The following is a 26,931-nucleotide window of genomic DNA, read 5'->3' on the forward strand; positions in this document are numbered from 1 at the left end:
TTATTTACTTTTATGTGATGCTGAGGACCAAACCCAGTGCCTCCCTCTTCTGAGGCAAACGCTCTACCACTGAGCTACAACCCTAGCCCCTGCTCTTTATCTTTGTAAAGGCCCTACTTATCCTACAATTGTACAAACATCTCTCTGTATTTTTTTTTCATACTACTTTTATGGTTTTATTTTTTCCTCAAAGGAACTGCTAATCCATTGAGAATTTCCTCATGTGGTAGAAGAGAGGAATCAGATGTTTTTTTCCAGAAGGTCAGCCCATTTTTCCAACACTGTTTGTTGATAGTATTGTACCTGTTCCATTAAATGTAGTGCTTTTCTTTTCTGTCTTCCAGTGTGTCTCTTCTTTTCTCTCCAGCTAAATTGTGACTGTGCTATTATTTCTAGGTTCAGTAGTAATAGCAACTTAATTTTCATTTCTGAATTGGAAGGATCACAGTGTAGAGGACACTTTTGACCTTACAGAGAACACAATCATCCCTAAGGGACTGGTTCCAGGATGCCTCACCCCCTACCCATCACAGATGACAAAATCTTCAAATGCTCAAGTGGTGATTTTTTTTTTTTTTTTTGTACTGGGGATTGAAACCTAGGATGGTTAACCACCGAGCCACATCCCCACCTATTTTTATTTTTTATTTTGAGACAGGGTCTCTCTAAATTGCCCAGCCTTGCCTTGAACTTATGTTATGATCCTCCTATATCAGCCTCCCAAGTTAACTGGAATTAAAGGCATGTACCATCACACTCAGCTGCCTTCCAGATTCTTGGTAGGATTGTATTTCTTCACCCTTATGGTTGGATGAAACTGTGTAATTAGCTCTGATAAGTTATAAGTGAACATGCCATGTGTCCTGTTGGGCCAGAGCATTTAATTACAGGTATGAGAACTTCCAGAATTCTTTCTGTTAAATAATGACTGATGATGTTTAGGGTAGTGGCTTTTCCTTTGGTCTGGATCTCAATGACTATAATATATAGAACCCTCAGCCCATCCTGGATTGTGAGCAACAAAAAAAATTATTATTATAAGCCACTAAGATGTGGGTATTGTTTGTTCCAGAAGCATAACCTAGCCTATCCTGACTGATTCACATATTGTCTTTCAATATCTCAATTTAATTTCTTTGTCATCAACTGAACTCAAATTAGAGGGCTTCATTGGGAGAAAATATCATTTCATATGAATGATTGAGATTAGGGAGAAATATAATTTTAGGAAAAAAGACACAAAATAATAACTTCATTTGATTTTAGGATAACCTTATTTTTTCAGGTAATCTGGAACCCTCAAAATGTTTGCCAAAGCAACAAGGAATTTTCTTAAAGAAGTTGATGCTGACGGTAACCTGATTTCTGTATCAAACTTAAATGACTCTGACAAGTTACAACTTCTAAGTCTGGTGACCAAAAAGAAGAGATACTGGTGCTGGCAGAGACCCAAGTACCAGTTTTTATCTGTCACCCTTGGCGATGTACTCACGGAAGATCAATTTCTGAGTCCAGGTATGCTTCTTTGTGTATTCTACAATTATTCCCAGACATAAGATGGATCTTCTTTGAGACATGTGTTCCCTGGAAATGAGGTGATACCTTCTAACTAATTCTCATTTTTCTTTGCCTACTGTCTTAAAAACATATCCTTACTTAAAATGAAGGAAATTCTGCATGCACAACATGAAAAGTTACAGCTTAATCTTTTAACAATATTATTTCAATTTTGGTATAAAAGTCAGTCATGTCCATCATAAATGTTGTGGGCACTCAGCATAAGTGGAATGTGTCCCTACTCAAAATTTTGTTTGGCGTTGATATTGGTGATGCCACATACCTATCCAAGGGGGTGTAAAGGGTTAGTACCTTCTAGGGAGCATAAGGCAGACTGTCAGACTGGGCCAAAAATGGATACAGAGAAAGGGTAAGGAGACAGGTTCAGTTTTTATTGTGATTACTGGATGGAGACGGGGTACTGATTGGAGCTTGTGTGGTGTAGTTTTCTCTAGCATCAATGAAGGGAGCAACTGGATTTTCTTACTAGTTTGTTTGGATGTACAACAGAAAAAGAAGAGTGTGGGGGGGGCGGGGCTTGATGGCTGCCAACAGACAGATTGCACAAAAAATTGGACACAATATTATAGTATAGTCAAGGGCAGCATTTCAGTCAGTGACAGACTGAATACAAGATGGTGGTCCCTTATGGTCATATCGTTTAGTGACATCTTAGCTGCCTCAGTTTGTATAAGTGCACTCTATGCTGTTTTTATGATGATGAAATTGCCTGATGATGCATTTCCCCATAAATTGTCCCCATCGTAAAGTGACGTATGATGACTATATAACAAGATATAGACAGGTAAAGAAGGAAAAAGAGCAACAAAAATTCCATCATTGCTGGTTAATCTCCATTAACACAGAAGTCTAGTCTTTTCTTCTCTGCATCTAATTTTTTAATATTTATTTTATTTTTTTTTTAGAGATGGGGTTCTTGCTATGTTTCCCAGACTGGCCTTGAGCTGGGATCAAGCAATCCTCTTACTTCAGCCTCCTCCATAGCTGGGAGAACAGGAGTGTACCACTGTTCCTGGCCTTGTCATCTAATTTTTTAAAAACAGAATTAAAATCATACTAATTTTTATGCACTCCTTTTTAATTTTTAAATTTTAACTTTATGTAAGTTTTCTCCATAGTTTTAAGTATTTTAATGATATTTTCAACAAACACATTGTTCCTTTGTGTGTATACACCCTAATTTGCTAAACCCTTCCAATTTAGTGTTTAATAAAGAAGGCTGCAGTGAACATTTTATTTATGTTTTTGTGGGTATTTTTAAGTAATCAATTTAGCATGGATTCTTAGAATACTGGATCAGTTTTGTTTTGTTTTATTTTTTACTGAGAAAGGATTCACCTTGAACTTGCAATCCTCCTGTCTCAGCCTCCAAGTTTCTGGGATTTTAGGCGTGCAACACTGTGCCTTGCTTCATCAGTTCTTAATTAGTGGATGGAATTTGTCTTAGTCCTCTTTCAGCTCTAAAATTCTCTAATTTTGTGATTGTATATCTATTAAAGGGGAAAAGAGTCTCCAAACTTTCTTCCAGGCAAGTACTCCGGCCAGTATTCTCTTTAGTCAGCCCATTGGAGCTGCCAAGCAAGGGGAGAATGAATTGATATTAGTTTTTCATCATGCCCTAGCTTGGATTTGTATGCTTTCTAGTAAAATTTCTATTGAATTGTGAAATAACTAGATATAAGCAGGAGCAAGAGAGAAAAAAATTCCCCAAATAGACCAAGGGCCCCTGAGTAATTGGAGTTCCTCTGCTTTGTGATATAAAATGGCTTTTTGTGGTGTCCTGAAAGATTATGAAAACCACATTGAGTTGGTGAGGCCAGTCATGTCAGTGCAGATAAAGAATATGATCATCATCTGAGGTCAGAGCGCATCCTGGATTCTGTCATGTTGGTGTTAAAGTGGTGATGAAAAGTGTCCCCTACTCTATCTACCAAGATGATTTAGGATGCTTCACCTTTAGGTGTTTTTTTCCTGCTCCCAACAGCCCTGGCATGAGTGTTGATCAGGGGAGTGATTGTGGAAGGGACAGTGATTTGGTTCCTGGCAGTTCCATGACAGCGTGCTGGTTCCCTCATTTTTTCCACCAGCAGCAGTGGATGATTGATGTAGAAGTATGGGCAAATGACATCTTTTCAGGAGGTGTGTCTAGGGTGGTGTCCCAGAGTACACAAAGTCCTGATTGTCCCCACTTTGTGTAGCTAGTTTTGGAGACACAGTTTCCAACAGTGGTAACAAGCCTGAATCCAGAACGGTGTACTGAAGATAGAACTTCTGTCTGTATAGCACTTTGTAGAACCTAGGACTGTCCTGTTTACAAGAAAAGAATGCTGCTCTAGTCTAAACCCGATAGATAGATAGATGGAGCCCTGGTTGTATTTCTTCCTTCTTATACATCAACTAGCAACAGCATCAGGTAGGTATCATTGGTTATCTGCAAATTGCATATGAAAATCTGGGATGCAAGTAAATGAATGTTGTCCAGTCTTCCAGGGCTGATGATGTAGCTCTGTGGTAGAGTATTTGCCTAGAATATGTGAGGCCTTGTATCAAAAAAGTTCTCACCCAAGGTCTTCCAGGTAGTAATATTAGAGCAAAGATATGATCTTAAACTATTACTGTCTGCTCCACCCTGCTTCCCAAAGCATTTCCCAAAGTGTTTGTATTTCGCAAGATGTTAACTAGGAAAGGCTTTGGATTGAGAGCATTTTCATAGACTTCTTATTTGGGGTGGTGGTATGGAAAATTATGCTCTTTTTTGTAAATTGCAAAAATAATGAATGGTGATGACTTATCAACCCTGGGTAAGGAGTGGGTTTTCTTGACTGGTGTGAAAGAAATGCAGCTGTTGAGGCTGTGTGTGTGTGTATGTTTGTGTGTGTATGGATTCACAAGGGTTTTAATCCCTTGTGAAGGATACCTAGGAGCCCAATAGAACCTTGGATCAGAGAAATGGAAAAGTCTAACTGTGAAGTTCGTAGCAGGCTCTTTTTTTTTTTTTTTTTCCACTGGGGATTGAACCCAGGGGCACTTAACCACTGAGCCACATCCTCAGGCCTTTTTATTTTTTATTTTGAGAGAGAGGATTTTACTAAGATGCTCAGGGTCTCACTAAGTTGCTGAGGCTGGCTTTGAACTCGCAATCCTCCTGCTCAGCCTCCCAAGCCAGGGGGATTATATGCGTGCACCACCATGCTCAGCTCCTAGCAGGTTCTTAATTTATCCTTACATGTGATGATGGAGACTATTTTATGGTAGTACCTGTTTCGATTAAAAATGGGAACAGAGGTTGCAGTGTAGCTTAGTGATATCAGTAGTAGAGTGTGCGATTAGAATGCCCAAGGCCCTGTGTTCATCTCCAGTGCACGCACTTACACACACACACACACACACACACACACACACAGGAGAACAGTAGAAGGTTGGAGACAAGAGGAAGCTCTAGTTCACATATGAGATCATCAGATATTTATCTTTAGAGTTCAGATAAGAAGGGTAGACCTTTAAGGATCTCTGATAGCAATCACTGGATATGGCCAGATGAGGAACAGCAATTGCCAGTTGACATGATTGAAGGAGGGATACCAGTAGTGGTGGCAGATTCCTTAGCATCTGGGAAACCAGGAAAGAAGAAGGGAGAGAATCTTGGAGCTTCTGGATGGTGATTGAGGGGTTGGGCGTGTCCAGCTGACTTTATAAGGAGGACAGTGATAAGGAATTGCATGATAAAGAATGGCTAGAGGACAGATGGGAAAATGTAAACATGGGAAGAAAATTATCTGATTGGGGAAGATAATGAGGGACAGGGAATGTTCTCCAAGACTGGTGGATGGGAAGGCAATTTGACCAAGGACAGATCCAGATGGCTGACCTGCCAGATGCTGAGGCACTCCTCTAGGGGGTGGGGTGCAATTATGATGAGGGCTTAGGTGTCTTCCACCTGCCATTCCTTTTCAGTTTACTCTTGTAAACCACACATTTAAAATCCTCTGTTTCTTTACTGGATAGTGTTTGATTAGTTAGGTTTGTGTTGCTGTGACCAAAATATCCAACATGAACAATGTGGAGGAAACGTTTTTGGGGGCTCATGGTTTCAGATGTCTCAGTCCATGTCAGCTGGTTGCAATGCTTTGGGCCCAAGGCGAGGCACACTTCAGGGCAGAAGTGTGTGCAGAGGGAAGCAGTCAGAAAGCACAGGTGGGGAAAGGGGAAGAGGCTGCAGGGAAGATGAACTCCTTTAGGGCACACCCCCAGTGACTCACCTATTCCAGCTACTGACCTACAGTTACCATCCAGTCCATTCAAATTAGGATGGACTCTTAAGGTTATAACTCTCACAATTCAATCACGTGTGGACATTACTACATTAACTTTTGGGTCACACCTTATATCCAAACCATGAATTCTACCCCTCGTCGCCCAAGCTCATATCCATCTCACAATGCGAAATGCATTTAGTCCATCTGTAAGAGTCCCATAGCCTTGAGAGTTCCAGTATTGCCCAAAAGTCCCAGTCCAATGTCTCATCTGAGACTCGAGGCAAACTCTTGGCTGTGAGCCCCTGTAAAAATAAAACAATCCAATATTTTTATTCCAAAAGGGAAGAATAGGGGCATAGAAAGAAGTGATAAGGCCAAAGCAAGACTCAAACCCAGCTGGGCAAACAGGTGTGCTAACTCTGTGTACAACATCAATTGGCACGTAGCTTTGAGATGGGCTCTCCAAAGGGTGTGGGCAGTATACCCCTTTGGCCTTGCTGGTTGCCGGGCACAGGGCCTCTCTTTTAGCCTGGCTCCTCTGCAGCCAGCAACTGTGGTAAACAGTCCATGTTGCTGACATTTTTAATTCTTGTGGTCTCCATTTCAGTTTTGGCTTCACTTTCAAAGCTCCATGCATCCTGTCTCAGGGGCAGCCTGCTATACTTTACCTGGCCTCCCAGCCTTTCCTTTGAAATCTTAGTGACTGTGACCTCCATGACCCCTGAACTTTAGTATCTTGCATTCTTGCAGAACCAGCATCTTGTGGATGACACCAAGGTCTGCTGTCAGCTTGTACATATTTGGTCCCCCTGGAACCAGAGCTGCGGCAACCTCTGAATGCTTGGGCAGCTGAATCTGGTGAAATAACTTCCTAGGCTCTGCTATGGAAGCAGGGTGTTCCCATGATCTCTTCTCAAAGGAATTTTCCGTTTTGACCTGGAAGTGGAGGTGATCTTGCAAATTCCTGAGATGCCCTTGAGGTATCTTCCCAGTTTCCTCTGTGCAAAGTACTTAGCATTTCTTTTGAAGATATGATCTCTTCAAAAAGCCTACCTTTCTTAGTCCCCTTCAACTCTACTTACTGTTCCTGATTCTTATAGTAAACCTGGATAAAAGCTGCCAGCAAAATCCAGGCCACTGACTGAATGCTATGCTGCCTGGAACTTTCCTCTATCAGATTAATTAGTCCATCACCTTTAAACTCAGCCTCACCAAAAATCTCAGGACATGGGCAATGGGTAGACAACTTCTTTGCCAGAATGTAACATGAATGATCTCTAGTCCAGTTACTAATAGAGTCCTCATTTTCCTCTGAAACCTTATAAGCAGAGTCTACTTTCCTATCAAGATTCTGGTCTTCTGAGCTCCCACCAGAATTGCCCATTAACCTCTCCTTACACAATTCTAAGGCTTCTCTAGCCTGCATTTTCAAATTTCTCCTGCAAGCCATTCCCAAAGCTTCTGAACCACATGGCCAGGTTAGTCACAGCAATGACCCCACTTTTGGTACCAATTTCTATTTTAATAAGGTTACAGTTCTCATAATCCAATCATTTCACCTTGGAACATTCCTCACTTAACAAGGAGTTTTTGGATGACACTGTATACAAACCACAACTGTGGTTAAAGAAATATTACTTGAAAATGATTTGCTGAACTGCACTGATGCTTTTTGTGCACTTTCCTATACTTACATTGGGATTGAAAAGACTAAAAATTAGCACCCAGGGAGCCTAGGCAATTCCAGACATGCTCCTGGTCACACACAGTCGTGGTGGCTCCATTTCTTTTGCTCTTACATAAAACATAGTGCTGGCTTTCCATTTGGATGCCAGCAGCATGTTTCCCAAGGGTCTGGGCAGGGTTGGAAGCTAGGTGAGACACAAGCGGCTTTTTCGTCTTCTGATTTTTCTTCTCCATTCATTGCAGTGGTCGTGGAGTCTGACTTTGTGAAATACGAGGGCAAGTTTGAAAACCATGTGAGTGGGACCATTGAAACCATTCTGGGGAAGGTCAAGCTGAACATTGGAGGCAAAGGCCTGGTGGAGAGTCAGTCCTCCTTTGGAACCCTGAGGAAGCAGGAGGTGGACCTGCAGCAGCTCATCAGAGACGCGGCCGAGAGGTAATGAGAAATTGGTTTGGCATTTTGGATTTTGACACATCTCACATTTAAAGGTTGCTCAGTTAAAAGGGTGAGAAATGCGAACTTTTCTAACCAACAAATGTTTATTGGATGCCCATTGTGCTGAAACTTCATATGGAGCACATTCTTCATTTTAGAATTTCTTGACTGTTCTTAGCCTGAGGGTAGAGACCTGGAAAGCACTTTAAAAGGACGTTATTTCAGCAAATGGTCCTTTCTCCCAATCTTATGATTTAGAAAATGCTATACAGTGTAAAAGCTCTGTCCTGCATCTTGAATATTAATATCAGAAGCAGAAAAATGATGAACCTTCTCTGGTTCTTTTTATTGTTCTAATAAGGAAAACATGAGAGCAAGCAAGGGACTTCAGGGATGAAATATTTTCTTTTCTTAAAGAAAACCCTATATTTATTCATTTATCTTTCAGTAAATACCCTTTATCTTATGGCAGCTCATCGTTATTTTTACTTTATTTTTATTCAACATTTAATAATTTGATTGAGTGCATTGTATGTGCCATGTGCTGTTGTCCATGCTAAGGATGCTGTAGTGAACTAGATGCCATCATTTCCGCCAGGCATTCTAGTGGGGAGAGACACAAACGACATAACTCAAAATGCATAGCTAAATAACACAGGCATCTCATCAGTTGATGAGATCAGCGAACTGGAGGCAAATATAGCAGAGAGCGGAGATAGGATGTGCTCAGAGTGGTGGCCAGAGATGGCATTCAGAGAAGCTGGCATGAGACAAAGCCCTGAAGGAGGGGACAGAATGAGCATGGAATGTCCTGGGCAAGGATGTCATGGGCAGTGGCCAGGGTAGCTGAAGCCAAGAGAGCCAGGGAAGACCCAGGAAGACTAGAGGAGAGCCACGTCCTGCAAGACCCCAAAGGCTATTGGAAAGACTTTGACTGTCTCACAGAGTGAGCTAGAAAGCCCCTGGAGGATTCTGAGCAAGGAAATGACATGATCTGACTCTTTTTTTTTTTTTTTTTTTTTTTTTTTTAACAAGGGTCATTCTGGCTACTGGTTTGAGAAAAGGGTGGATAGGAAGAAGCCAGGAATCCAATTGGGAAGTTATTGCAATAACCCAATTGAGATGATATTTCAGTTTATACAGTACCATATGTTCATTTTCATGTGTAATTTTATCACCTTTTTTCCCCCTCTTATGATAGAAAATTCAAATCCAAATGAATTAAGAGAAAACTCACTTGTATCTAACTATGGCTGCCTTATCTCCTCTTTTCCAGTGTTCTTAGGTTGAAATATAAAATATGTGCTCATTGAACAAAATTATGTTTAAATATTAGTGAATAAAATATACCATAAAACACACTTATCAATAGCATTTGGTGGGTGGATTTTGTACAGACGGGCAGCTGAAGTCTTAAAAAACTGTACCTGTCCAGTAACTGCCCACGTTCAATGGTCTTTCTGGGACTCCATGACTCCATGGAGTTGGGACTCCACTGGGCAACCCCTTTTGGTGGAAGAACTTTAAGCTCTCTGGTGGCACCAGGTGGAAGGCACATTCATCTCTGACAGTCGCGATTTTTATTTTCTTTCTTACTTCCTTTTCTTGATTGCAGAGGCATTTTCCTTCTCTGTGCCATATTAGGACATACTAGAAAATCATTTGTTTATCTGAAATTAAAACGTAACTGGGCACTTTGTATTTTCTGTTACTAAATCTGGTGACACTGTCGACAGGAGAAGGAGAAGAGAAAGATTGGGGGAGTCCAGGGTTTCTCTTGGCTCCCTCCGTCTTCACACAGCCCCCCTTAAGCTAGATTTTGCAGTCTTGTTATTTCTATTTCAAGAACCGCAGTTGGGCAATGCTCTCTAGTCACATTTCCTGACGCACATTTTAAAACACTCTTCAGGATTCAGGTATAGAAGCTATTGCCAGCAGGAAGCACGTGGGGGTGGGGTCTCTGATACGGATGCAAGAAAACATTCTGGAGAGAAAGAAACTAAAGCCAACAGTTGTGGGGGGGGGGGGGGACAGAGAGTCAGGGAAGAAAAAGAGCACCTACTATGTGCCAGGCAGTTTATACCCATCGTTTCTTTTCCTCTGCATATCTGTCTTTTTTTATACATTAGTGAACTGAGGCCCAAGAGGATGAAATTTGTTCCTAGGCATAGAGTTCAATTTGAGTGCTGGAGTTAGGTTTCCACCCAGGATTTCCTGGCTTCAAATCATCTGTTCTTTCCTCTCAAACGTGATTGAACTGACTGTGAAGAAAAGAAATTGGCAGAGATTCAAGTAGTTAAATTGGAGCATGAATGTAAAGGCAGTGTTGTGAATCTGAGTCCCCTGTGAGGCTTCCTGGTGGGGGACATAGATATGTCCTATCCTGAACAGACACATGGGAGTAGCTAGGCCTGCTCACCTGGAGGGGCCTGGACACTGGGATAAGATCACCTGGGAAGACTCTGAGAATCCTATTAATTGTAGAGATGATAGGAGAAGGGATGGCCCAGAAAGTGGAGGCCTTGGGAGCATAATAAAGAATAAATATCATGGGCTAGGTGTAGCTCAGTGGTAGAGCACAAGGCTTAGCATGCACAAGGCCCTAGATTCAATCCCCAATACCACAAAATAAAAAAACTATAAAACATAAAATAAATTTAAGTCCTAGGAATGCAAGAGGTATCTTATCACAGAGTTGTCTCTTCCTTGTTATGTTGCTAAGAGCTAAAGGTGAGCTGCCCAGGAAGGGAGGGGACAGAAAGGGGGAGAGAGAGGGAAGGTACAACTCTCCCAGTCCTGAGATGGTCATTGGTAAAGCTAGCATTATTGTTATTTCACACGGGAGTAATAAATTCTTATCCATGTCATCTGCCTGTCTTTGGACTCTTACAACATCATCAGCATAGATAAGGTGCTGTTGACACACATGTGGCCTTGGGAGTGGTGATTAGTGATGCTTAAGTACTGTATGTTCCTGAGGGCTTATTTGCAGTCAGTCATTTTTATTTCTGGTCATTTAGATAAGTTGTCATCTGTATGCAGGTTATTTTAGCCCTTAGAAATCAAAGTATTGGATTTATCATCTGTGAAATGTATGTGCATCTCAAAAATAAACTTAATCTATCCTAGAAAAAATAATCATGTGTATAAATGGCATTTATCTAGCATTGTTGGGCACAAAGGCATTCCATGGCAATTAGCCTTCTGATACTTGGAGCCTTTGAATGGGCCCTCTAGGTTTATCTTAAAAATTCTTAGTGGAAAGAAATCTAAGATGTATACATATTTTCCTTCTTTTTTTAAAAAAGAATTATTTTTAAGTATTTTTTTTAATTGTAGATGGACACAATACTTTTATTTTGTTTATTTATGTTTATATGGTGTTGAGGATTGAACCCAGTGCCTCACTTGTGTAAGGCAAGCACTCAACTGCTGAGCCACAACCACAGCCCCTCCTTCTTTTTTTTTTTTTTACATGACAATAGTGGAGTGCATTACACTCATAATTTTTTGCTTTATAATTCTTAATACACCTTTATACTACAATTTAATAATAACTTTTTAACAATAAGTGTCTTATGTCCTCCTTTTTAATGGAGAAAAATCAACTTATAGAGCCTTCTGCTAATGACTAGAATTAATTTTTAGTCTTAATGTCAATATTATTGTGTAATAAACTCTGTGGTTTTTCTGCCTGTCTTCCATCCTGAGCTGCCATTTGTCATTGCCTAAAGTATAACAACCACAACCCACCCCACCTTTTGCCACGGGTTTGTTGCTTCTAATCTCTTGGGGTCTGGAGAAGTTTATTCCTGAGAAATAACTTTTGTGGATTTGGTAAGTCAATCAGCCCTTGTCCTCAGCTTCCCCAGCTGTAGGTGAGATAGTTGGACCAGACAGTGTGTGAAGGTTTCCTCTTGGTTAAGTACTTAGAAGCAAATGGAACCTGCAGTGAACACACCTGTTCCTTCCCCTTGGGCTCTGGGCTTTGCTTCCAGCTGTTTTCCAGCAAAGGCACCTGACTACGTGGGGATTAGGTGCTATCAGCCAGAAAGACACATCCCACTTCTGATGTTTACTACATTGTAAAGCACATTTTGGTAAAGCAGATTACCTTTGTCTGTGTGTACTTAGTAATTAGAAGTTGGGTTCTTCATGAGGAAATCCAAATTAATTATATGAAACTGATATATTGCAAAGCAATGGTGTGACACAGATAAATCTTCACAACTATTTTAAAATATTTAAAATTTACTCTTGAGTCCTATTATATTTAAATCCCTCCACATTCTTCAAACTTTACACATTTTTTTTTTAATTGCTACTCTTGATTGGGGCTATAGCTCAGTGACAGAGGGCTTGGCTGGCATGCAAAAAGCAGCCCTGAGTGCAATCCTAGCACTGAAAGAAAATAAATTGCTATTCTTTATTGTAGCTATTTGACCTTTTTAAAGGCATTGCAGTAGCTCTCAGGAGTACCGTTTGCATACACCAGTAGCTCTTATTTTATTTAGGACATTTTCAAGGGGAGGGGTTGTGAGAGCTCATGTCTTTCTTGAAAAACAAATATGCAGCAAAATTTGAACTGGTCTCCTTTTCTACTTAATGAGTTTCCCCGTGGCCAGTGGAGGGTTTGAAAATCATCCCATTTGTCCTTGTGCTGTACCCAGGCCTGGCATTATTATTTTTCATGGAGAGTTTGTGCCTAACAATTTAAAGACTTCTGTCCACATGCACTTGCAAAATGAGAGTTTCCTGAATCAGCTCCCTTCATTTATTCTTTTTTTTTTTTTTTTTTTTTGCTTCATTTTTCCTAGAGGGGCAGCCTGTAAATGAGAATGAAGCAGGTGAAGGTATCCCAAGGTCTAGGAGCCGATGAGGCTGGAAATGCTTTCTATGCTCTTGGTGTTAGTGGGTGCAGGGATTTTCTTTTCTTTTCTTTCTTTTTTTTTTTTTGACTGATTGTAGAGTGGTAAACTTTAGCCTAATTTTTTGAAATAAAAAAAAATAGGTTGTGGAAACAAAATCTAAGGAATAGTATCATGAGTAATATAATATGGCATCTTTTTCTTTAAACCAATGCCTAGGACCCATCTTTTTCTGCCTTCATTGCCCAGGATTTCACTGATGAGAGAATCTAAACAGCATGCAGAGTGGTGCCTGGCGTGCAGCATGTTCTCACTAATGGTGGTTGAGTGGAGCAGCGCTGTCAGTCTGAAGCCTGCCTGCCAGCCCAGGCAGGTGAGAGCTCTCCAAAGGAACGAGTTGACTTGGCATGCTGAGGCTGGGAGAGGCACTCAGAAATGAGATGATTCGAGGTGTTCAGAGTTTCTGACTTGTGGCATTTCTGATGTCCTTCTCTTCCAGCTCTTCATGGAAGATACAGGCAACTTCATGGTCTGTGTTCTGAACTCCACCGTGGAGTGACTAATGACCTTCAGTGCCAGTGGGAGGGTGGTCTGTCCTTACTGTGCTCTTCCCAAATGAGGGCTAATACCTCGAGGCAGCAAGAGCGTGGCTGGGGTCATTTTTTTGGTCAGGAGGGGATAAGTTGCCTGAGAAAATTACTGTCTGGAATAATTAGTAAAGAAATAAAAGTCACAGTTAGAAAAAATAGTTTTAAGTGCAGAACGTCTGATAGATCCAGCCCACACAAAAGTTTGGACTTAACAGTTAAAAAATGGCTCCGACTTTATTTAAGGGAGATCATCAAAGGCAGGGATAGGATTTCAAGGGTAGAATCTTGCTTCATGATGTCTTGCATTCATAGATTGATTAGCATCTTGGCAGGCTACACCCATCTCTGTGAGGTTGTGTGGGACTGGGCAGAAGCCGAATAGAAATTCACATGCATCTGGGTGATCTTACTCAGTGGGATTGCCACTGGAAGTTCTCAAATACCAGATTTTCCTATTCAGTAGGCTTCTGTGCCGATTTAGTCCATACATAGTCCATAGATGGCTTTTGACAGGCTGACCCAGCTATGTAGCTGTGTCATAGAACCATTGGAAAACACACAAGCTCTTATTGATCCATATTTTATTTGTAGCAGATTCTTCTTCAATTCTTAAGTCAAGATGTAGGGAGCCCTTGACCAATATCTATATGACCTTCAGGAGCTTTGTCTTGGTTACCACATGCCTTATGGGAAGCACACCTACGAAGCTCTCAAGACCCCATCAAACTATTCTTTAAAAGAGGTCTTTCCTGAGACCTGCAGGCCAAACCCATCTCTGTGCTATCTGGAATTCAGTCAAACTATTACCATTTTTTCCCCTGAATTATTTTTGTCTCTTGCCCTTAGGTTTAACTATTGGGACGGTGAACTCCTAGAAGCCTGTCTGGCCCTCTGTTGTTCCTTCTGTAGATCATGTAAACATGATCTACTGGTAACCCCCTTGGCTGAGAGATGGACGTGCTGGGGACACTTTCTAATATTTGTTCCCAGGTTTATGTCTTTGTCCTGTGAGCCTTACTTATAAAGGCTACTTCAAGTCTTTAGAATTAGGTAGAACTTAAGTCCTAAGGAGAGACAATGAAGTACTGTTTTCTTCTAAGACTGATAAACAGCATCATCATGTATTATCAAATCCAAGATGGAGTCTATTTAAGAGGCACCATTGTTTTATGTACCAATGAGAAAGGACACTGTCCATTAAACCATGTCACCCATCAGTTTAAAACCATCTTGATGTTAAAATGTGGGGAAAAAAAATGTGTCTTAGAATTGATGAGCTCCAGTGCCTATGGCTGGGTTGGTTGGAACAAGTGAGGAGTTAGAATTCAGGTGAACAGATGGATGCATTCCACCTGGGCTGTTCATAGTGTCTGACACAGGGACTCTGTCCATCTCTAAACTTCTCACTTCACTTAATGCACTTCTCTGCCAGACTCCTGCAGAGAAGCTGGTTGGTGTGGCATAAGTCCATCTGCTTTAGCTAAAAACCTGGGGATCAGACATGGCTCCCCCCTTGCCTTCTTTCCTATGCCTAGTCTCTTACAGCTGATTCAAGCTCTCGAAGATTGGTTTTACCTTTTCTTCTTGCCCCAGCCTCATGACTATTTCTTTCACCAACCAATTCTTATCTGCACCCTCTTACCCTTTCCAACTGATTCTCTGCAGGTCCACCTGTAGGATCATGTCACTTCCCAGCTAACACCCAACTATGCCTAGGATGGTGTCCAACATGTTCCTCTGTTTCACAAAGCCTCATGTTCACTCTCCAGCCTCATCTCTCACCCCCTCAGTTTCTCCAGGGCATTATCCTGAATCTACTTCAGTCCCTGGGATTAATATTCCATTCTTCAGGAGCCACATTCCCCAATTCTGTTGGGGTGCTAACCAACACCATGGGGTACTGTCTGTTGCAGCTGCCTGATTCTCGGCCAAAACTTCTGGCATATGTCTCTCTTGTTTGCCGTGGGCTCTGGCACAGTGCCTGCAGCATACTAAGTACTGCTTGGTTGAAAGAGTAATTGGTTTATCTTTATCTTTATCTGAGGAGCCTGAAATTCAGAAATTAATTAGTTTGCCTGGACTCAGAATTTAAGGCCAGGTCCACAAAGCACATGATTTTTTCCATTCCAGCTGCTATGCACAGAGCTTGGAGAGAAAAAAAAATTTCCAAAGGCTGCTGCATGAATTCTCCTCTCTGCATCTGCTTCATTTGGTTTATCATCTTTCAGGCTTACTGAATCTCATCACCTGGTGGCAGTTAATTAATTACCCCGCCTAAAAGGTTGAGCATCTATAATTGCTTAGTCATTTTTTTCCTGTCTCTGTCCTTGGATTGTTGTATGCGATTAAGGTGTTAGAAACTAATGTGACTGGAGATGGAGCAGTTGCAATGTGCGGGTGGCCTAGTCACTTTTGTAGTCATGTGCATTATGCTCTAATTTTAATTTTTCCTGCAGTTTGCAATCTTGAAGTCATCTTCAGCTTCAACACAGCAGAAAGAGGGGGTGGGTCCGGGAAAGCTTTTTCACTATAGTAGTCCCCTCTTAACTGCAGGGGATGTGGTCCAAGACCTCCAATGGGTGCCAGAAACCAAGGATAGTCCTCAGTCTATGTATACTCTTTTATTCTATGCATACCTATAATAAAGTTTAATGTATAAATTAGGCACAGTATGAGATTAATAACAACTAATAATAAAATACAACACTTATAACAATATACTATCATGAAAATTATATGAATGAAGTGTCTCAGAATACCTTACTGTAGAGTGCTCACCCTTCTTATGATGATGTGAGATAATATAACATCATGATGAGATGAAGTGAGATGATCAATAAAGGACTTATATGTACTGTGGTCATAATCTTTGCAGGCTGAGATTTGACAATAAAAATTAGCTTGAGTGTTTTTCCTTCTTCACAATTCCACAGACAGTTTCATAGATTCATCTTACTGTGGATCTTAGCAACCTCAGCACATAATCTTTTTGCTTTCCTTATTGGGAAATTTCCCCTTTTCACTTAAGGGAAGTACTTCAGGGCTTCTCTTTGGCATATCTGAATTTTAGCCATCACTCTTCTGTACTTTGGGGCCATCATTAAGTAAAATAAGGGTTACTTGAGCATAAACTTCATGATGATGACGTTGATCTATTCTGAGCTAGCTGCTAAGTGCTAATGAGCAGGTAGCATATATACTGAGGATACACTGGACAAAGAATGATTCATACGCCAGGCAGGTTGGCAGGAGATTTCATCACACTACTCAAAACAGTGTGATTTGAAACTTCACGAATTTTTCATTTCTGGAATTTTCCATTTACTATTTTTGTACTGTAGTTGATTTCAGATGACTGTGGAAAGCAAAACTGTAGATAAGGAAGGCTACTGTATATTGGGAAAGGAGATCCCAGAGTACAGTAGTTGAGGTTTCTAGAGATTTCCTGTCCCTGTTTCCAGGTTGAGCATCTCTGATATGTGATACTGTAGATCTGAAGTGTCTTCCCAGGGCTCATGTGTTAGTGGCTTGGTCCCCAGCCTGTGGCACTCTTGGAATGTGGCAGAACCTTGAGGAAGTAGGGCCTGGGATAAGGAAGTCAGGTCATTGGGGGTGTGCCTTTGAAGGGGACTTTGGGACCTGGGCCCCTTCCTCTCTTTCTTCCTGGCTGCTGGCTGTGGTGAGGATGTGAACAGCTCCTCTGCCACGCATTCCCACAAATGATGTACAGTGCCATGACAGGCCCAAAGCAAAAGGGCCAAGCAACCATGGACTTGAAACCTCTAAGACAGTGAGCCAAAATAAAACCTTCACTCCATTATGTTGATTGAACTGGGTAATTTTTACAGTGACAGGAAGCTAAACAGGTGGGAAAGTTTCTTTTAGTGTTGCAATAGAGACGGTTGGTAGCTTGGAGCCAGTTGGCAGCTGCCTAAGTTTCAAAGAGCCCTCCTAGGGAAATTAGGCAGAAACACAGCCTTCTGTATTCGCATGCATTAAGTGCCTTCTGCAGGTAGGCCCAGGAGGGAGAGGCAGGAGGAAGAGGGAAGACCATTCAGGTTGAATGGTGCCAGTCGGCTAAGTGGCATTCTCCTTCCACCCTTGTTAGCTATGTCCTTTGGGTCATTGGCTTGTGAATTCTGTTCTCGTCCCTCTGTGAAATAAGGGTGACAATAACTTCACATACCACTTAGGGTATCTAGTTGCAAAGGACATTTTTAACCTCACATTGGAATGCAGCCTGAAGTAGGGTGAGTGCTGCTAACCAAAGGGTTAATGACAGATGATCAGTTTGGTGGCTGCATGGACCTTTGTGTCATCCTCCACCTGACTCTGTTCCAATAGCTCTAAGTTCTCTTGGTCCCTAAATGGTGGCTATATTGCAGATAAGGTTCAGAGGCAGGTAAATGGTCTGTTTCTTGTGACTCTTTTGAAAAGGGAGAAGAATCTTTCAGGAGCCCCCAGTAGATTGTTCCTCAGGTCTCAAATGCCAGAGTTCCTCCTCAATTCTTGATAAGAAAACTGGAGTGACCAGAATTGGCTCAGAGGGCAGTTAAGACTCCGAACGGGTTGGTTCAGCCCCAGCCCCTCTCCTGCCCCATACTCCCTTGCACCTGCGCAGAGCCGGGTGGGCTCAGGGGTGCCCACGGGGTGCAGAAGGTGGAGTGCCTTCTCAGCAGAACATGCAGGGCACTGCCTATGGAACGTGCAGGCTGAGTGTGGCTTCCTTCCCCTTCCTTGTCAAGGAGCTGACGGGTTTTTGAAAGGGTGAAAGCAGCACCTCCTTGGAGGGGCAAACGAGTGGATGAGAGGCAACAACTTTTGCATTCCAGGATTTTTACAGACAGTTACAGACAGTTATTTTTACAGACAGTCTGGGGCTTGGTGGGGCGAGGCTGGAGGAGGCCGTTTATCAAGGAAGGTCAGGAGGGCCACACCATGGAGTTTACAGGCAATGTCCATGGAATTAGTTTTTCTATTCTACAGCTGGTCTGTGAACACCCATTTCCTTCTCTTTTTACTGCAGCTATAGTGGATAAATCAAAACCCTCTGGAAGAAATCCTTCAACTACTAAAGCCTTACTTGTCAAAACATATCTATTTCTGTGGTTAGTAATTCTTGCAGTGGTAGGCTGGCCATCTCCTTTTGGCTTTTTAACATCCCATTCTCAGTTCCTGGGCAGATGTTGAAACCAGTTCTGGCAATGTTGCAGCATTTCCCCAGAATGCATTTGTCCCTTTGCCTCTTATTGGTTTTTAAAGCAGTGTAGTGGGGAAAGCACCGATGTAGGAGTTAGAAGAGACATGTCTTGATTTGGGCCCTGCCATGGATGTGTCCTGGGGTTCAGGGGAGTCTGTAACCTCTGGGCTGCATTCTCCATCTGTGAGCAGAGACATTGGATTAGATCCAGGTGCTCAGGACCACCCCTTGTGACCGTGAAGACATTGCCAGTCAATCCCAGCTGTCTTTCTCCTCCCTGCTCCCAGCCCAGGCTCAGTCTCAGAATGTGTTTCCCTGCAGCTAGGCAGCCATCACTGCTGGATGGATCATAGGTGGTTCCTAAGAGCAATCTTATTCTCCATCTCAGAACTAGATTATCACGTGGGTCTCTTAGAGTTGCATGAGTTCCCTTCAGCAGATGCCACCAAAGCTGATTCCCCCTGTGTTGTGACAGACCCTTGTTTTTGAAGAGCCTGATCAGAAATCTATTGAAAATTACTCAATGCCATATTATAATTATAATTGGTGGAGGAGGGTGACAGCAGTAACTACCTGCGGTGTCTAGAGCATAACAGGACTGGATGGTGGCCTGCAGCAGAAGACATACCTTGAAAAAATTCAATTCATTTTCCTTAATAATTAATTTCTCTCCTTGTGCCTGCAGGAGGGACCCTGCAGAATGCATTTATGCTTTGAAAAACAAAGCTGCTTCTCTCCTTTTGGATATCTTTAGAGTTTTAAAAGCTTCTCTGGGTTTCTTTTTTGTTGAATTTACCTTTTGGGTTGTGAAAGCATTAGAAATAGAGAAAATGGAAATGCAAACCTCAGCCTGGGAAAGGAGGCAGCTTTGTTAGGATTGGGCCTGGGGAGCTGATGGATGCCTTAAAAGCCTGAATCCTGCTTCCTGCTTAGCTGCTGGCCTGAGGCATGGGCCCCAGAAGCCAGATGTGGAGAAGAACATAGCAATGCAGGAGTTAATAGGGATGAAGTTCAAACTACTACCATAGCCCTAGGGTGCTGTCACTTAGAGCTGTGGGGCTGCAGTGGCCACCTGGGGCCTTGCAGAAGGTCAGCCTGGGCTTCTTTACTGTGTGGTTTTGTTACTGTCTTCAACCTCTCTGAGCTTCTTTTACCCCCATCTCAGAAACCCTGAATCCAGGGTTTTTACTCCTTGATCTCTGTTAGCAGTGCAAACAAGACATGTAAGATTATAAAATAAACAAGTTATATTGAAATATGATTGCCTTCCCAACTTGGTGATTCCTGCTCTGAGGTGAGTAAGGTCAGAGCCAGGGGCCAACTCCTTTGAACTGTCCTAGGTCTGCACCAGTGGACATTATTCCCAGGGAAGCACCTGGACTCCTCCTGGGGCTGCTTGGGGCCTGATGGTGTTGCTGAGGAGAAGAGATGGGGAAGAATTCCCTCCAGAGATTGTTTTGCAAAAACTCAATTCGTTTTTCCTAACAATTCTCTCTCTCTCTGTTGTTCCCATGAGGTCTCTTCCTAACTGGAGACGGTTAGATTTGTCCAGCATTTGGCTCCCAAAAGGTGGCAGCACTGACCTGGGAAACAGAATCCCAGGGACTTGACGTCTTTACTGCCAATGAAACAGCAGGGAAGGCCTGCCTGTGCAGCCTGCCCTTCTGGCCCAGTGAAGGATTTCCCTGGGGCTGCATAAGTTGGGGTGTGACTCCTCCCTGGCACCTGGAGCCTCCATGATGGCCATGTCCCTGAGTGAGCTGCTTTCTGCTCCCTGCTCCCAGGTGGGGCTGACCCCTCAGGGATCCTGCGGGCGCTCAGCAGTGCCCAGCAAGCCTTCCAGGACTGTCCTGTCAGACGCAGAAGGTACATTTTTCTTCCCCTCTTTTGGTGTTTGGAATGGGTTCTGGAGGGAGGCGGGGATTTTAAGCAATGGAGCTTGGGTGGTCTAGGCTGAGGTTTTTCTGTTTTAGTGGATTCTGTTGAGGGCACTTAATGGTACAGCAATTTCCAACCTGGCAGTCAGATCTGAGTCCTAACAGCCCACTCCAGTAGTTCCTCTGCCTTGATGAAGGGATTGTAGCCAGCGATGCTGCTTCTGATGTGTGTGTTCAAATGGGCGTGAGCCAGCACCTTAACTGTACTCAACCGAATCGATTTCCCATGATCTGCTAGAAGATGGAACTTTGTATACTAGCAGAAAAAGAATGTTAGAAATGACTGGTTTGAATGTACATCTGCTCTATAGTGTATGCTGATGGATATTGGTCCTTTTTTTTTTTACTTTTTTTTTTTGGTACTGGAGATTGAATTCAGGGGCACTCAACCACCGAGCCACATCCCCAGCCCTATTTTGTATTTTATTTAGCGACAGGGTCTCACTGAGTTGCTTAGCACCTTGCTTTTGCTGAGGCTGGCTTTGAACTCGAGATCCTCCTGCTTCAGCCTCCTGAGCTGCTGGGACTATAGGGGTACACCGCTGCCCCAAGCTACCTTTTTTTTAATTGAGGCATAATATTTATATATCTTTATGATAATTCAATATGTGTGTATAGTGTGTGGTAGTCAAATCAGGATAGCAGGCATTCCTGTCTCTTCAAACGTTTTATGTATTGTGTATTCAGTACTTTTTTAGTCATTTTGAAATATATCATAGGTTATTGTAATCATTTTCAGAGGATGGAACTGAGATAACACATTAAAACAAACTCACAAATGGCATAGAAACTCCACGTAATTGAATGATAATATATTTTTAGATGATTATTTTTCAAAAGTAAAACTAATTATTTTTAAAATTCCCCAAAAGGAGTGGGAAAAATTGTAAGATGTAATAAATTTGGTTTTATTCAGTTTGTCTTGAGTCCTATGTCTGAATTTCCACCCTGAGCTCCACCTTCTAGACCCATTAGCTGCAGTAGCTTAGGAGATCAGAATTTCTCATATAGTAGTATGTAGAGTGCATCATGTTTTTAAAAAAAAATTATTTGCTCTACTTAGTTGTACATGACAGCAGAATGCATTTCAATTCATCATACACAAATGGAGTGCAACATTTAAATTCTCTGGTTGTTCATGGTGTAGAGATGCACCATTCATGCAATCATACATGTACCTAGGGTAATGATGTTCATCTCATTCCACCATCTTTACTACCTCCATAACCCTTCCCTGCACCCCGCTTTGCCCAATTCAAAGTTCTTCCATTCTTCCCATTGCCGCCTCCCCTCCCCCCATTATAGATCAGCCTGCACTAATCAGAGAAAACATTCAGCCTTTAGCTTTTTGGGATTGGCTTACTTTGCTTAGCATGATATTCTCCAACTCCATCCATATACCTGCAAATGCCATATTTTATTCTCTTTTAATGTTGAGTAATATTCCATTGTGTGTGTGTGTGTGTGTGTGTGTGTGTGTATCACAGTTTCTTTATTCATTTATCTATTGAAGGGCATGTAGGTTGGTTCCACAATTTAGCTATTGTGAATTTTTCTGAAATAAACATTGATGTGGTTATGCCACTATAGTATACTGATTTTAAGTCCTTGGGATACAGACCGAGGAGTGGGATAGCTGGGTCAAATGGTGGTTCCATTCCAAGTGTTCTGAGGAATCTCCACACTGCTTTCCAAAATGGTTGCACCAATTTGCAGTCCCACCAGCAATGTATGAGTGTACCTTTTTCCCCACATCCTCTCTAACACTTATTATTCCTTGAATTCTTGTAACTGCCATTCTGACTGGAGTGAGATGAAATCTTACAGTAGTTTTGATTTGCATTTCTCTAATTACTAAAGATGTTGAACACCTTTTCATATATTTTTTGATTGCTTGTATATCTTATTCTTCTGAGAAGTGTCAGTTCCTTAGCCCATTTATTGATTGGGTTGTTTGTTTTTTTGGTATTCACTTTTTTATATATCTTGGAGATTAGTGCTCTATCTGATGTATATGTGGTAAAAATTTGCTCCCATATTGTAGGCTCTCTCTTCACCTCAATGATTGTCTCTTTTGTTGAGAAGAAGCTTTTTAGTTTGAATTCGTCCATTTATTGATTCTTGATTTTATTTCTTGAGCTTTAGGATTCTTGTTAAAGAAGTCAGGGCCTAATCCGACATGATGAAGATTTGGGCCTACTTTTTCTTCCATTAGGTGCAGGGTCTCTGGTCTAATTCCCAGGTCCTTGATCCACTTTGAGTTAAGTTTTGTGCATGGTGAGAGATAGAGATTTAATTTCACTTTGCTATATATGGATTTCCAGTTTTCCCAGTACTATTAGTTGAAGAGACTAGAGGTAAAAGACCTCTACAATGAAAATTACAGAACATTAAAAAAGGAAATTGAAGACAACCTTAGATGGAAAGATCTCCCATGCTCCGGGATAGGCAGAGTTAATGTTATCAAAATGGCCATACTACCAAAAAGGTTATATAGATTTAATACAATTCCTATTAACATTCCAGTGCCATTCTTCAGAGAACTTAAAAAAGCAATCGTAAAATTCATTTGGAAAAATAAGAGACCCACAACAGCCAAAGAAATCCTTAGCAAGGAAAGTGAAGCAGGAGGCATCACAATACCAGACCTTAAACTATACTACAGAGCAATGGGAACAAAAAAACAACATGTTATTGGCACCAAAATAGACATGTAGACCAATGGTACAAAAGAGAAGACACAGGGACCAACTCACATATATACAGTTATCTCATACTAGACAAAGGTGCCAAAAACGATACACTGGAAAAAGTATAGCCTCTTCATTTTTTGTTTTTATTGAGACCTAATTTGTACATCATTATGAGGTTTAATGTGGTAACTCAGTGCATGTATACAGTGTATGATGATCGAATCAGGGAAAAGGGCATGTCCATCTCTTCAAATATTAACAATTTTGATATGTTGGGAATTTTGTACTCTTCTGGTCATTCTGAAATGTAGGTTGTTTTAACCAGTAGTTACCCTACTTTGCTAAAGAAGAATTAAAAGTAATTCTTCTGCTCACAGTTTTGATTCCCCTTAGTGAACTTCTTTCTGTTCCTCCTCCCCTCACCCTTCATTAGTCCATTCCATTCTTCAGTGTGTTGGTTACCACAAATGAGTGAGAACACGTGTTTGTCTTTCTGTTTCTGGCTTATTTCACTTAACATAATGATTTTCAGTTCCAGCCATGTTGCTGCAAATGACAGAATTTCATTCTGTTTTATGGCTGGGTAGTATTCCATTATGTATGTAGACCACATTTTCTTTTTCCTTTCATTCACTGTAGGGCATCTGGGTTGATTCTATATTGTAGCTGTTATGAACAGTACTACAATAGACAAGGGAGTGCAAGTATTTTTTTCATGTAATGGTTTCATCTCCTTTGAATATGTACCAGTAGTGGAACTGCTAGATCATATGGTAGTTCTCTTTAGCTTTTTGAGGAATCTCCATATCAGTTTCTAAAATGGCTGTACTAATTTTACATTCTCACCAACAGTATATGAGTTCCCTTTTCTCTATATCCCTGCCTGCAATTTTTTTGTTTTGTCATTTTGACAACAGGTATTGTAACTACGATTAGTTGGATTGTGAAATTTTTTAATGTACTAGTTGTATGTCTTCTTTTGAGAAGTGTCTGTTTAATTCTTTAATGTTTGTTTTTATGATGTTCAGCTTTTTGAGTTCCTTGTGTATTTTGGATATCTGACCTTTGTCAGGTGATTAGTTTGCAAATATTTTTTCCCACTTATAGGTCGTCTCTTGATTCTATTGGTTATTTCCTTTGCTGTGTAAAAGCTTCTTAGTTTGATATAATCTCTTTTCTCTTTTTACTATTATTACCTGTGTCTTTGGAGTCCTATATAAAAAATCATGGCCTACACCAATGACATGAAGTGAGAGGAAGGGATTCAGTTTCATTCTTCTGTATATGCATAAGGAATTTTTGTCAGCACCATTTATAGAAAAGACTGTCTTTTCTTCAGTGTGCCTTTGTCAATAATAAGTTGGCTATACAAATGTGGATTAAGTTCTGTGTTCTTGATTCCACAGGTCTACACATGTCTTTATGCCAGTACCATGCTGTTTCAGATACTATACCTTTGTAGAGTGTTTTGAAGTTAGCTGTTATGATGCCTCCATCAATATTATTTATTTTCTCAGGATTGTATTGGCAGTTCCATAGGAATTGAGATTATTTTTTTTCTATTTCTGTGAAGAGAATCACTGACCTTCTTGATAGGAATGGCTTCAAATCCATACATCACTTTGGGCAGTGTGGTCATTTCAACAATATAGATTCTTTGGATCCACAAATTGGGTACATCTTTCCATTTTTCTGTGTCCTCTCTAGTTTGTTTCATCAGTATTTTATAGTGTTCATTGTAGAAATCTTTCACCTCCTTTGTTAAATTAATTTTTTGTAGCTATTGTAAATGGGATTGCTTTCTTAATTTCTTTTTTTAGCAATTTCATTATTTGTGTATTTTTAAAATGCTACTGTTTTTGTATGTTGATTTTTGCATCCTGAAACTTAACTGAATTTATCAGTTCTAACTGCTTCTTTTGGATGTTTAGTGGTTTTTTTTTTTTTTTTTTTTTTTTTGTTTGTGTGTGTGTGTGTGTATAAAATCATGTCACCCACACACATGGATAGTTTTAACTTCTTTCTTTCCAATTTGGAGACTCTTTATTTCTTTATTTGCCTAATTGCTCTTGCTAGACTTCCAGTATTTTATTAAATACTTTCTTCCACATACTGGAGATCAAACCCTGGAGATTCAGGGCCTTGCACTTGCTAGGGTCTAGTACTGAGCTACATCCTCGCCTTTACCATCATAATCATTTTTCCCATCTTGGAGAAAGTGCTTCCAACTTTTCCACAGTCAGTATGATATTGGCTATGGGTTTTTTAATATATTGCCTTTAGTATTTTGAGGACTGTTCCTCTCAAACCTTATTTGTTGGGATTTTCATCATGAAAGGATGCTGAATCCTATCAAATGCTTTTTGTGCCCCTGTTGAAATGAGCACATGATTTCTTTCCTTCATTGTGCTGATGTGTGGTATTATGCTTACTGGCTTACCTTTGTTGAACCATCCTTGCATTCCTGGGATGGATTGAACTTGGTCATGGTATGTGATCTTTTTGATGTGTTGAATTCAGTTGGCTGATATTCTTTTGAGAATTTTTGCATGTGTGTTTATCAGGATACGGGTCTGTAGTTTTATTTTTTGTTGTTTTGGTTTTTGGTTTCAGTGTGATGTTGGCCTCAAAAGGGTTTTGCAGAGTTTCTTCCATTTTGATTTCTGGGAATAAACTTAAACTATTAGGGAATAGTTTAAGTATAATTAGAATTCATTTTTCTCTGAATGTTTATAGAATTCAGCAGTAAGGCCATTAGGTCTGGGACTTTTTTTTAGATGGGAGACTTTAATGTCATTACTCATTATTGGTCTATTTAGATTTTTCTATTTCCTGTTAATTAAATTTTGGTAGGTTTTATGAGTTCAGGAATGTAGTTATTTAGGGTTTATTGTTTTTAGCACAATTGTTTATAGTAGTTTCTTTTGATCCTTTTTTATGTCTGTGATATCAATTGAAATGTCTTCTTTTTTTCATTTCTGATTTTATATGTTGTGCTGTTGTCATTTTCATTTATTTCTAGGAATTTTAAAATTTCCCTTTTAATTTAATTGATTTGCCCATTGGACATTTATGAGGGTCTTCTTCAACTGTCATGTATTTATATGCACTCCATTCTTTTTGTTGTTTTTGTTTTTGTTTGTTTTGGTACCGGGGATTGAACCGAGGGGCCACTGAACCACATTCCCAGCCCTTTTTATATTTTATTTAGAGACAGGGTCTCACTAAGTTGCTTAGGGCTTTGCTAAGTTACTGAGACTCGCTTTGAACTTGAGATTCTCCTGCCTCATTCTCCCAAGCTGCTGGGATTACAGGCATGTGCCACCTTGCCTAGCCTTTTGTTGTTGATTTGTTGTTTTATTCTGCTGCTGTTGGATGAAAACATTCTATACATTCCTTTACGTCCATTTGCCTTGTGATTTGGCTCAACTCAGATTCTTTTTTTATTTTCTGTCTGGATGAACTACTATTGAGAAAAATGGGTGTTGAACTTTTATTGTATTAGAGAGTCTCTCTCACTCTCCTCTCACTCTCTTTAGATCTATTACTATTTATGTTATATATTTGGGTGGCTCCATGTTGGGTGCATATATAGTTACAATTTTCTTCTTGCTGAATTGATCTTTTCATCAACATATACTGAATGACCTTCTTGTCTCTTTTTTAGTTCTTGATTTAAATCCTGCT

At 40.7% G+C, this 26,931-nt stretch overlaps 1 protein-coding gene across 2 annotated transcripts in view; it reads left to right on the plus strand.

Annotated features, from left to right (window-relative positions):
* GSDME (gasdermin E) overlaps positions 1–26,931 on the plus strand; it is a 69,962-nt gene that overhangs the window by 14,488 nt on the left and 28,543 nt on the right. The window contains exons 2-3 of one of the 2 annotated variants that reach the window (XM_081284646.1): positions 1,286–1,515; positions 7,764–7,956. In XM_081284646.1, the coding sequence (XP_081140772.1) occupies positions 1,305–1,515; positions 7,764–7,956 (404 nt within the window). In that variant the 5' untranslated portion in view covers positions 1,286–1,304. Of the gene's footprint in view, positions 1–1,285; positions 1,516–3,822; positions 3,992–7,763; positions 7,957–26,931 lie in introns of those variants that run through there. The other variant, XM_081284647.1, reaches the window with a different exon arrangement.

This window comes from Spermophilus citellus (assembly GCF_964194105.1).
Source record: "Spermophilus citellus genome assembly, chromosome: 3".
NCBI classification, from domain to species: domain Eukaryota; kingdom Metazoa; phylum Chordata; class Mammalia; order Rodentia; family Sciuridae; genus Spermophilus; species Spermophilus citellus.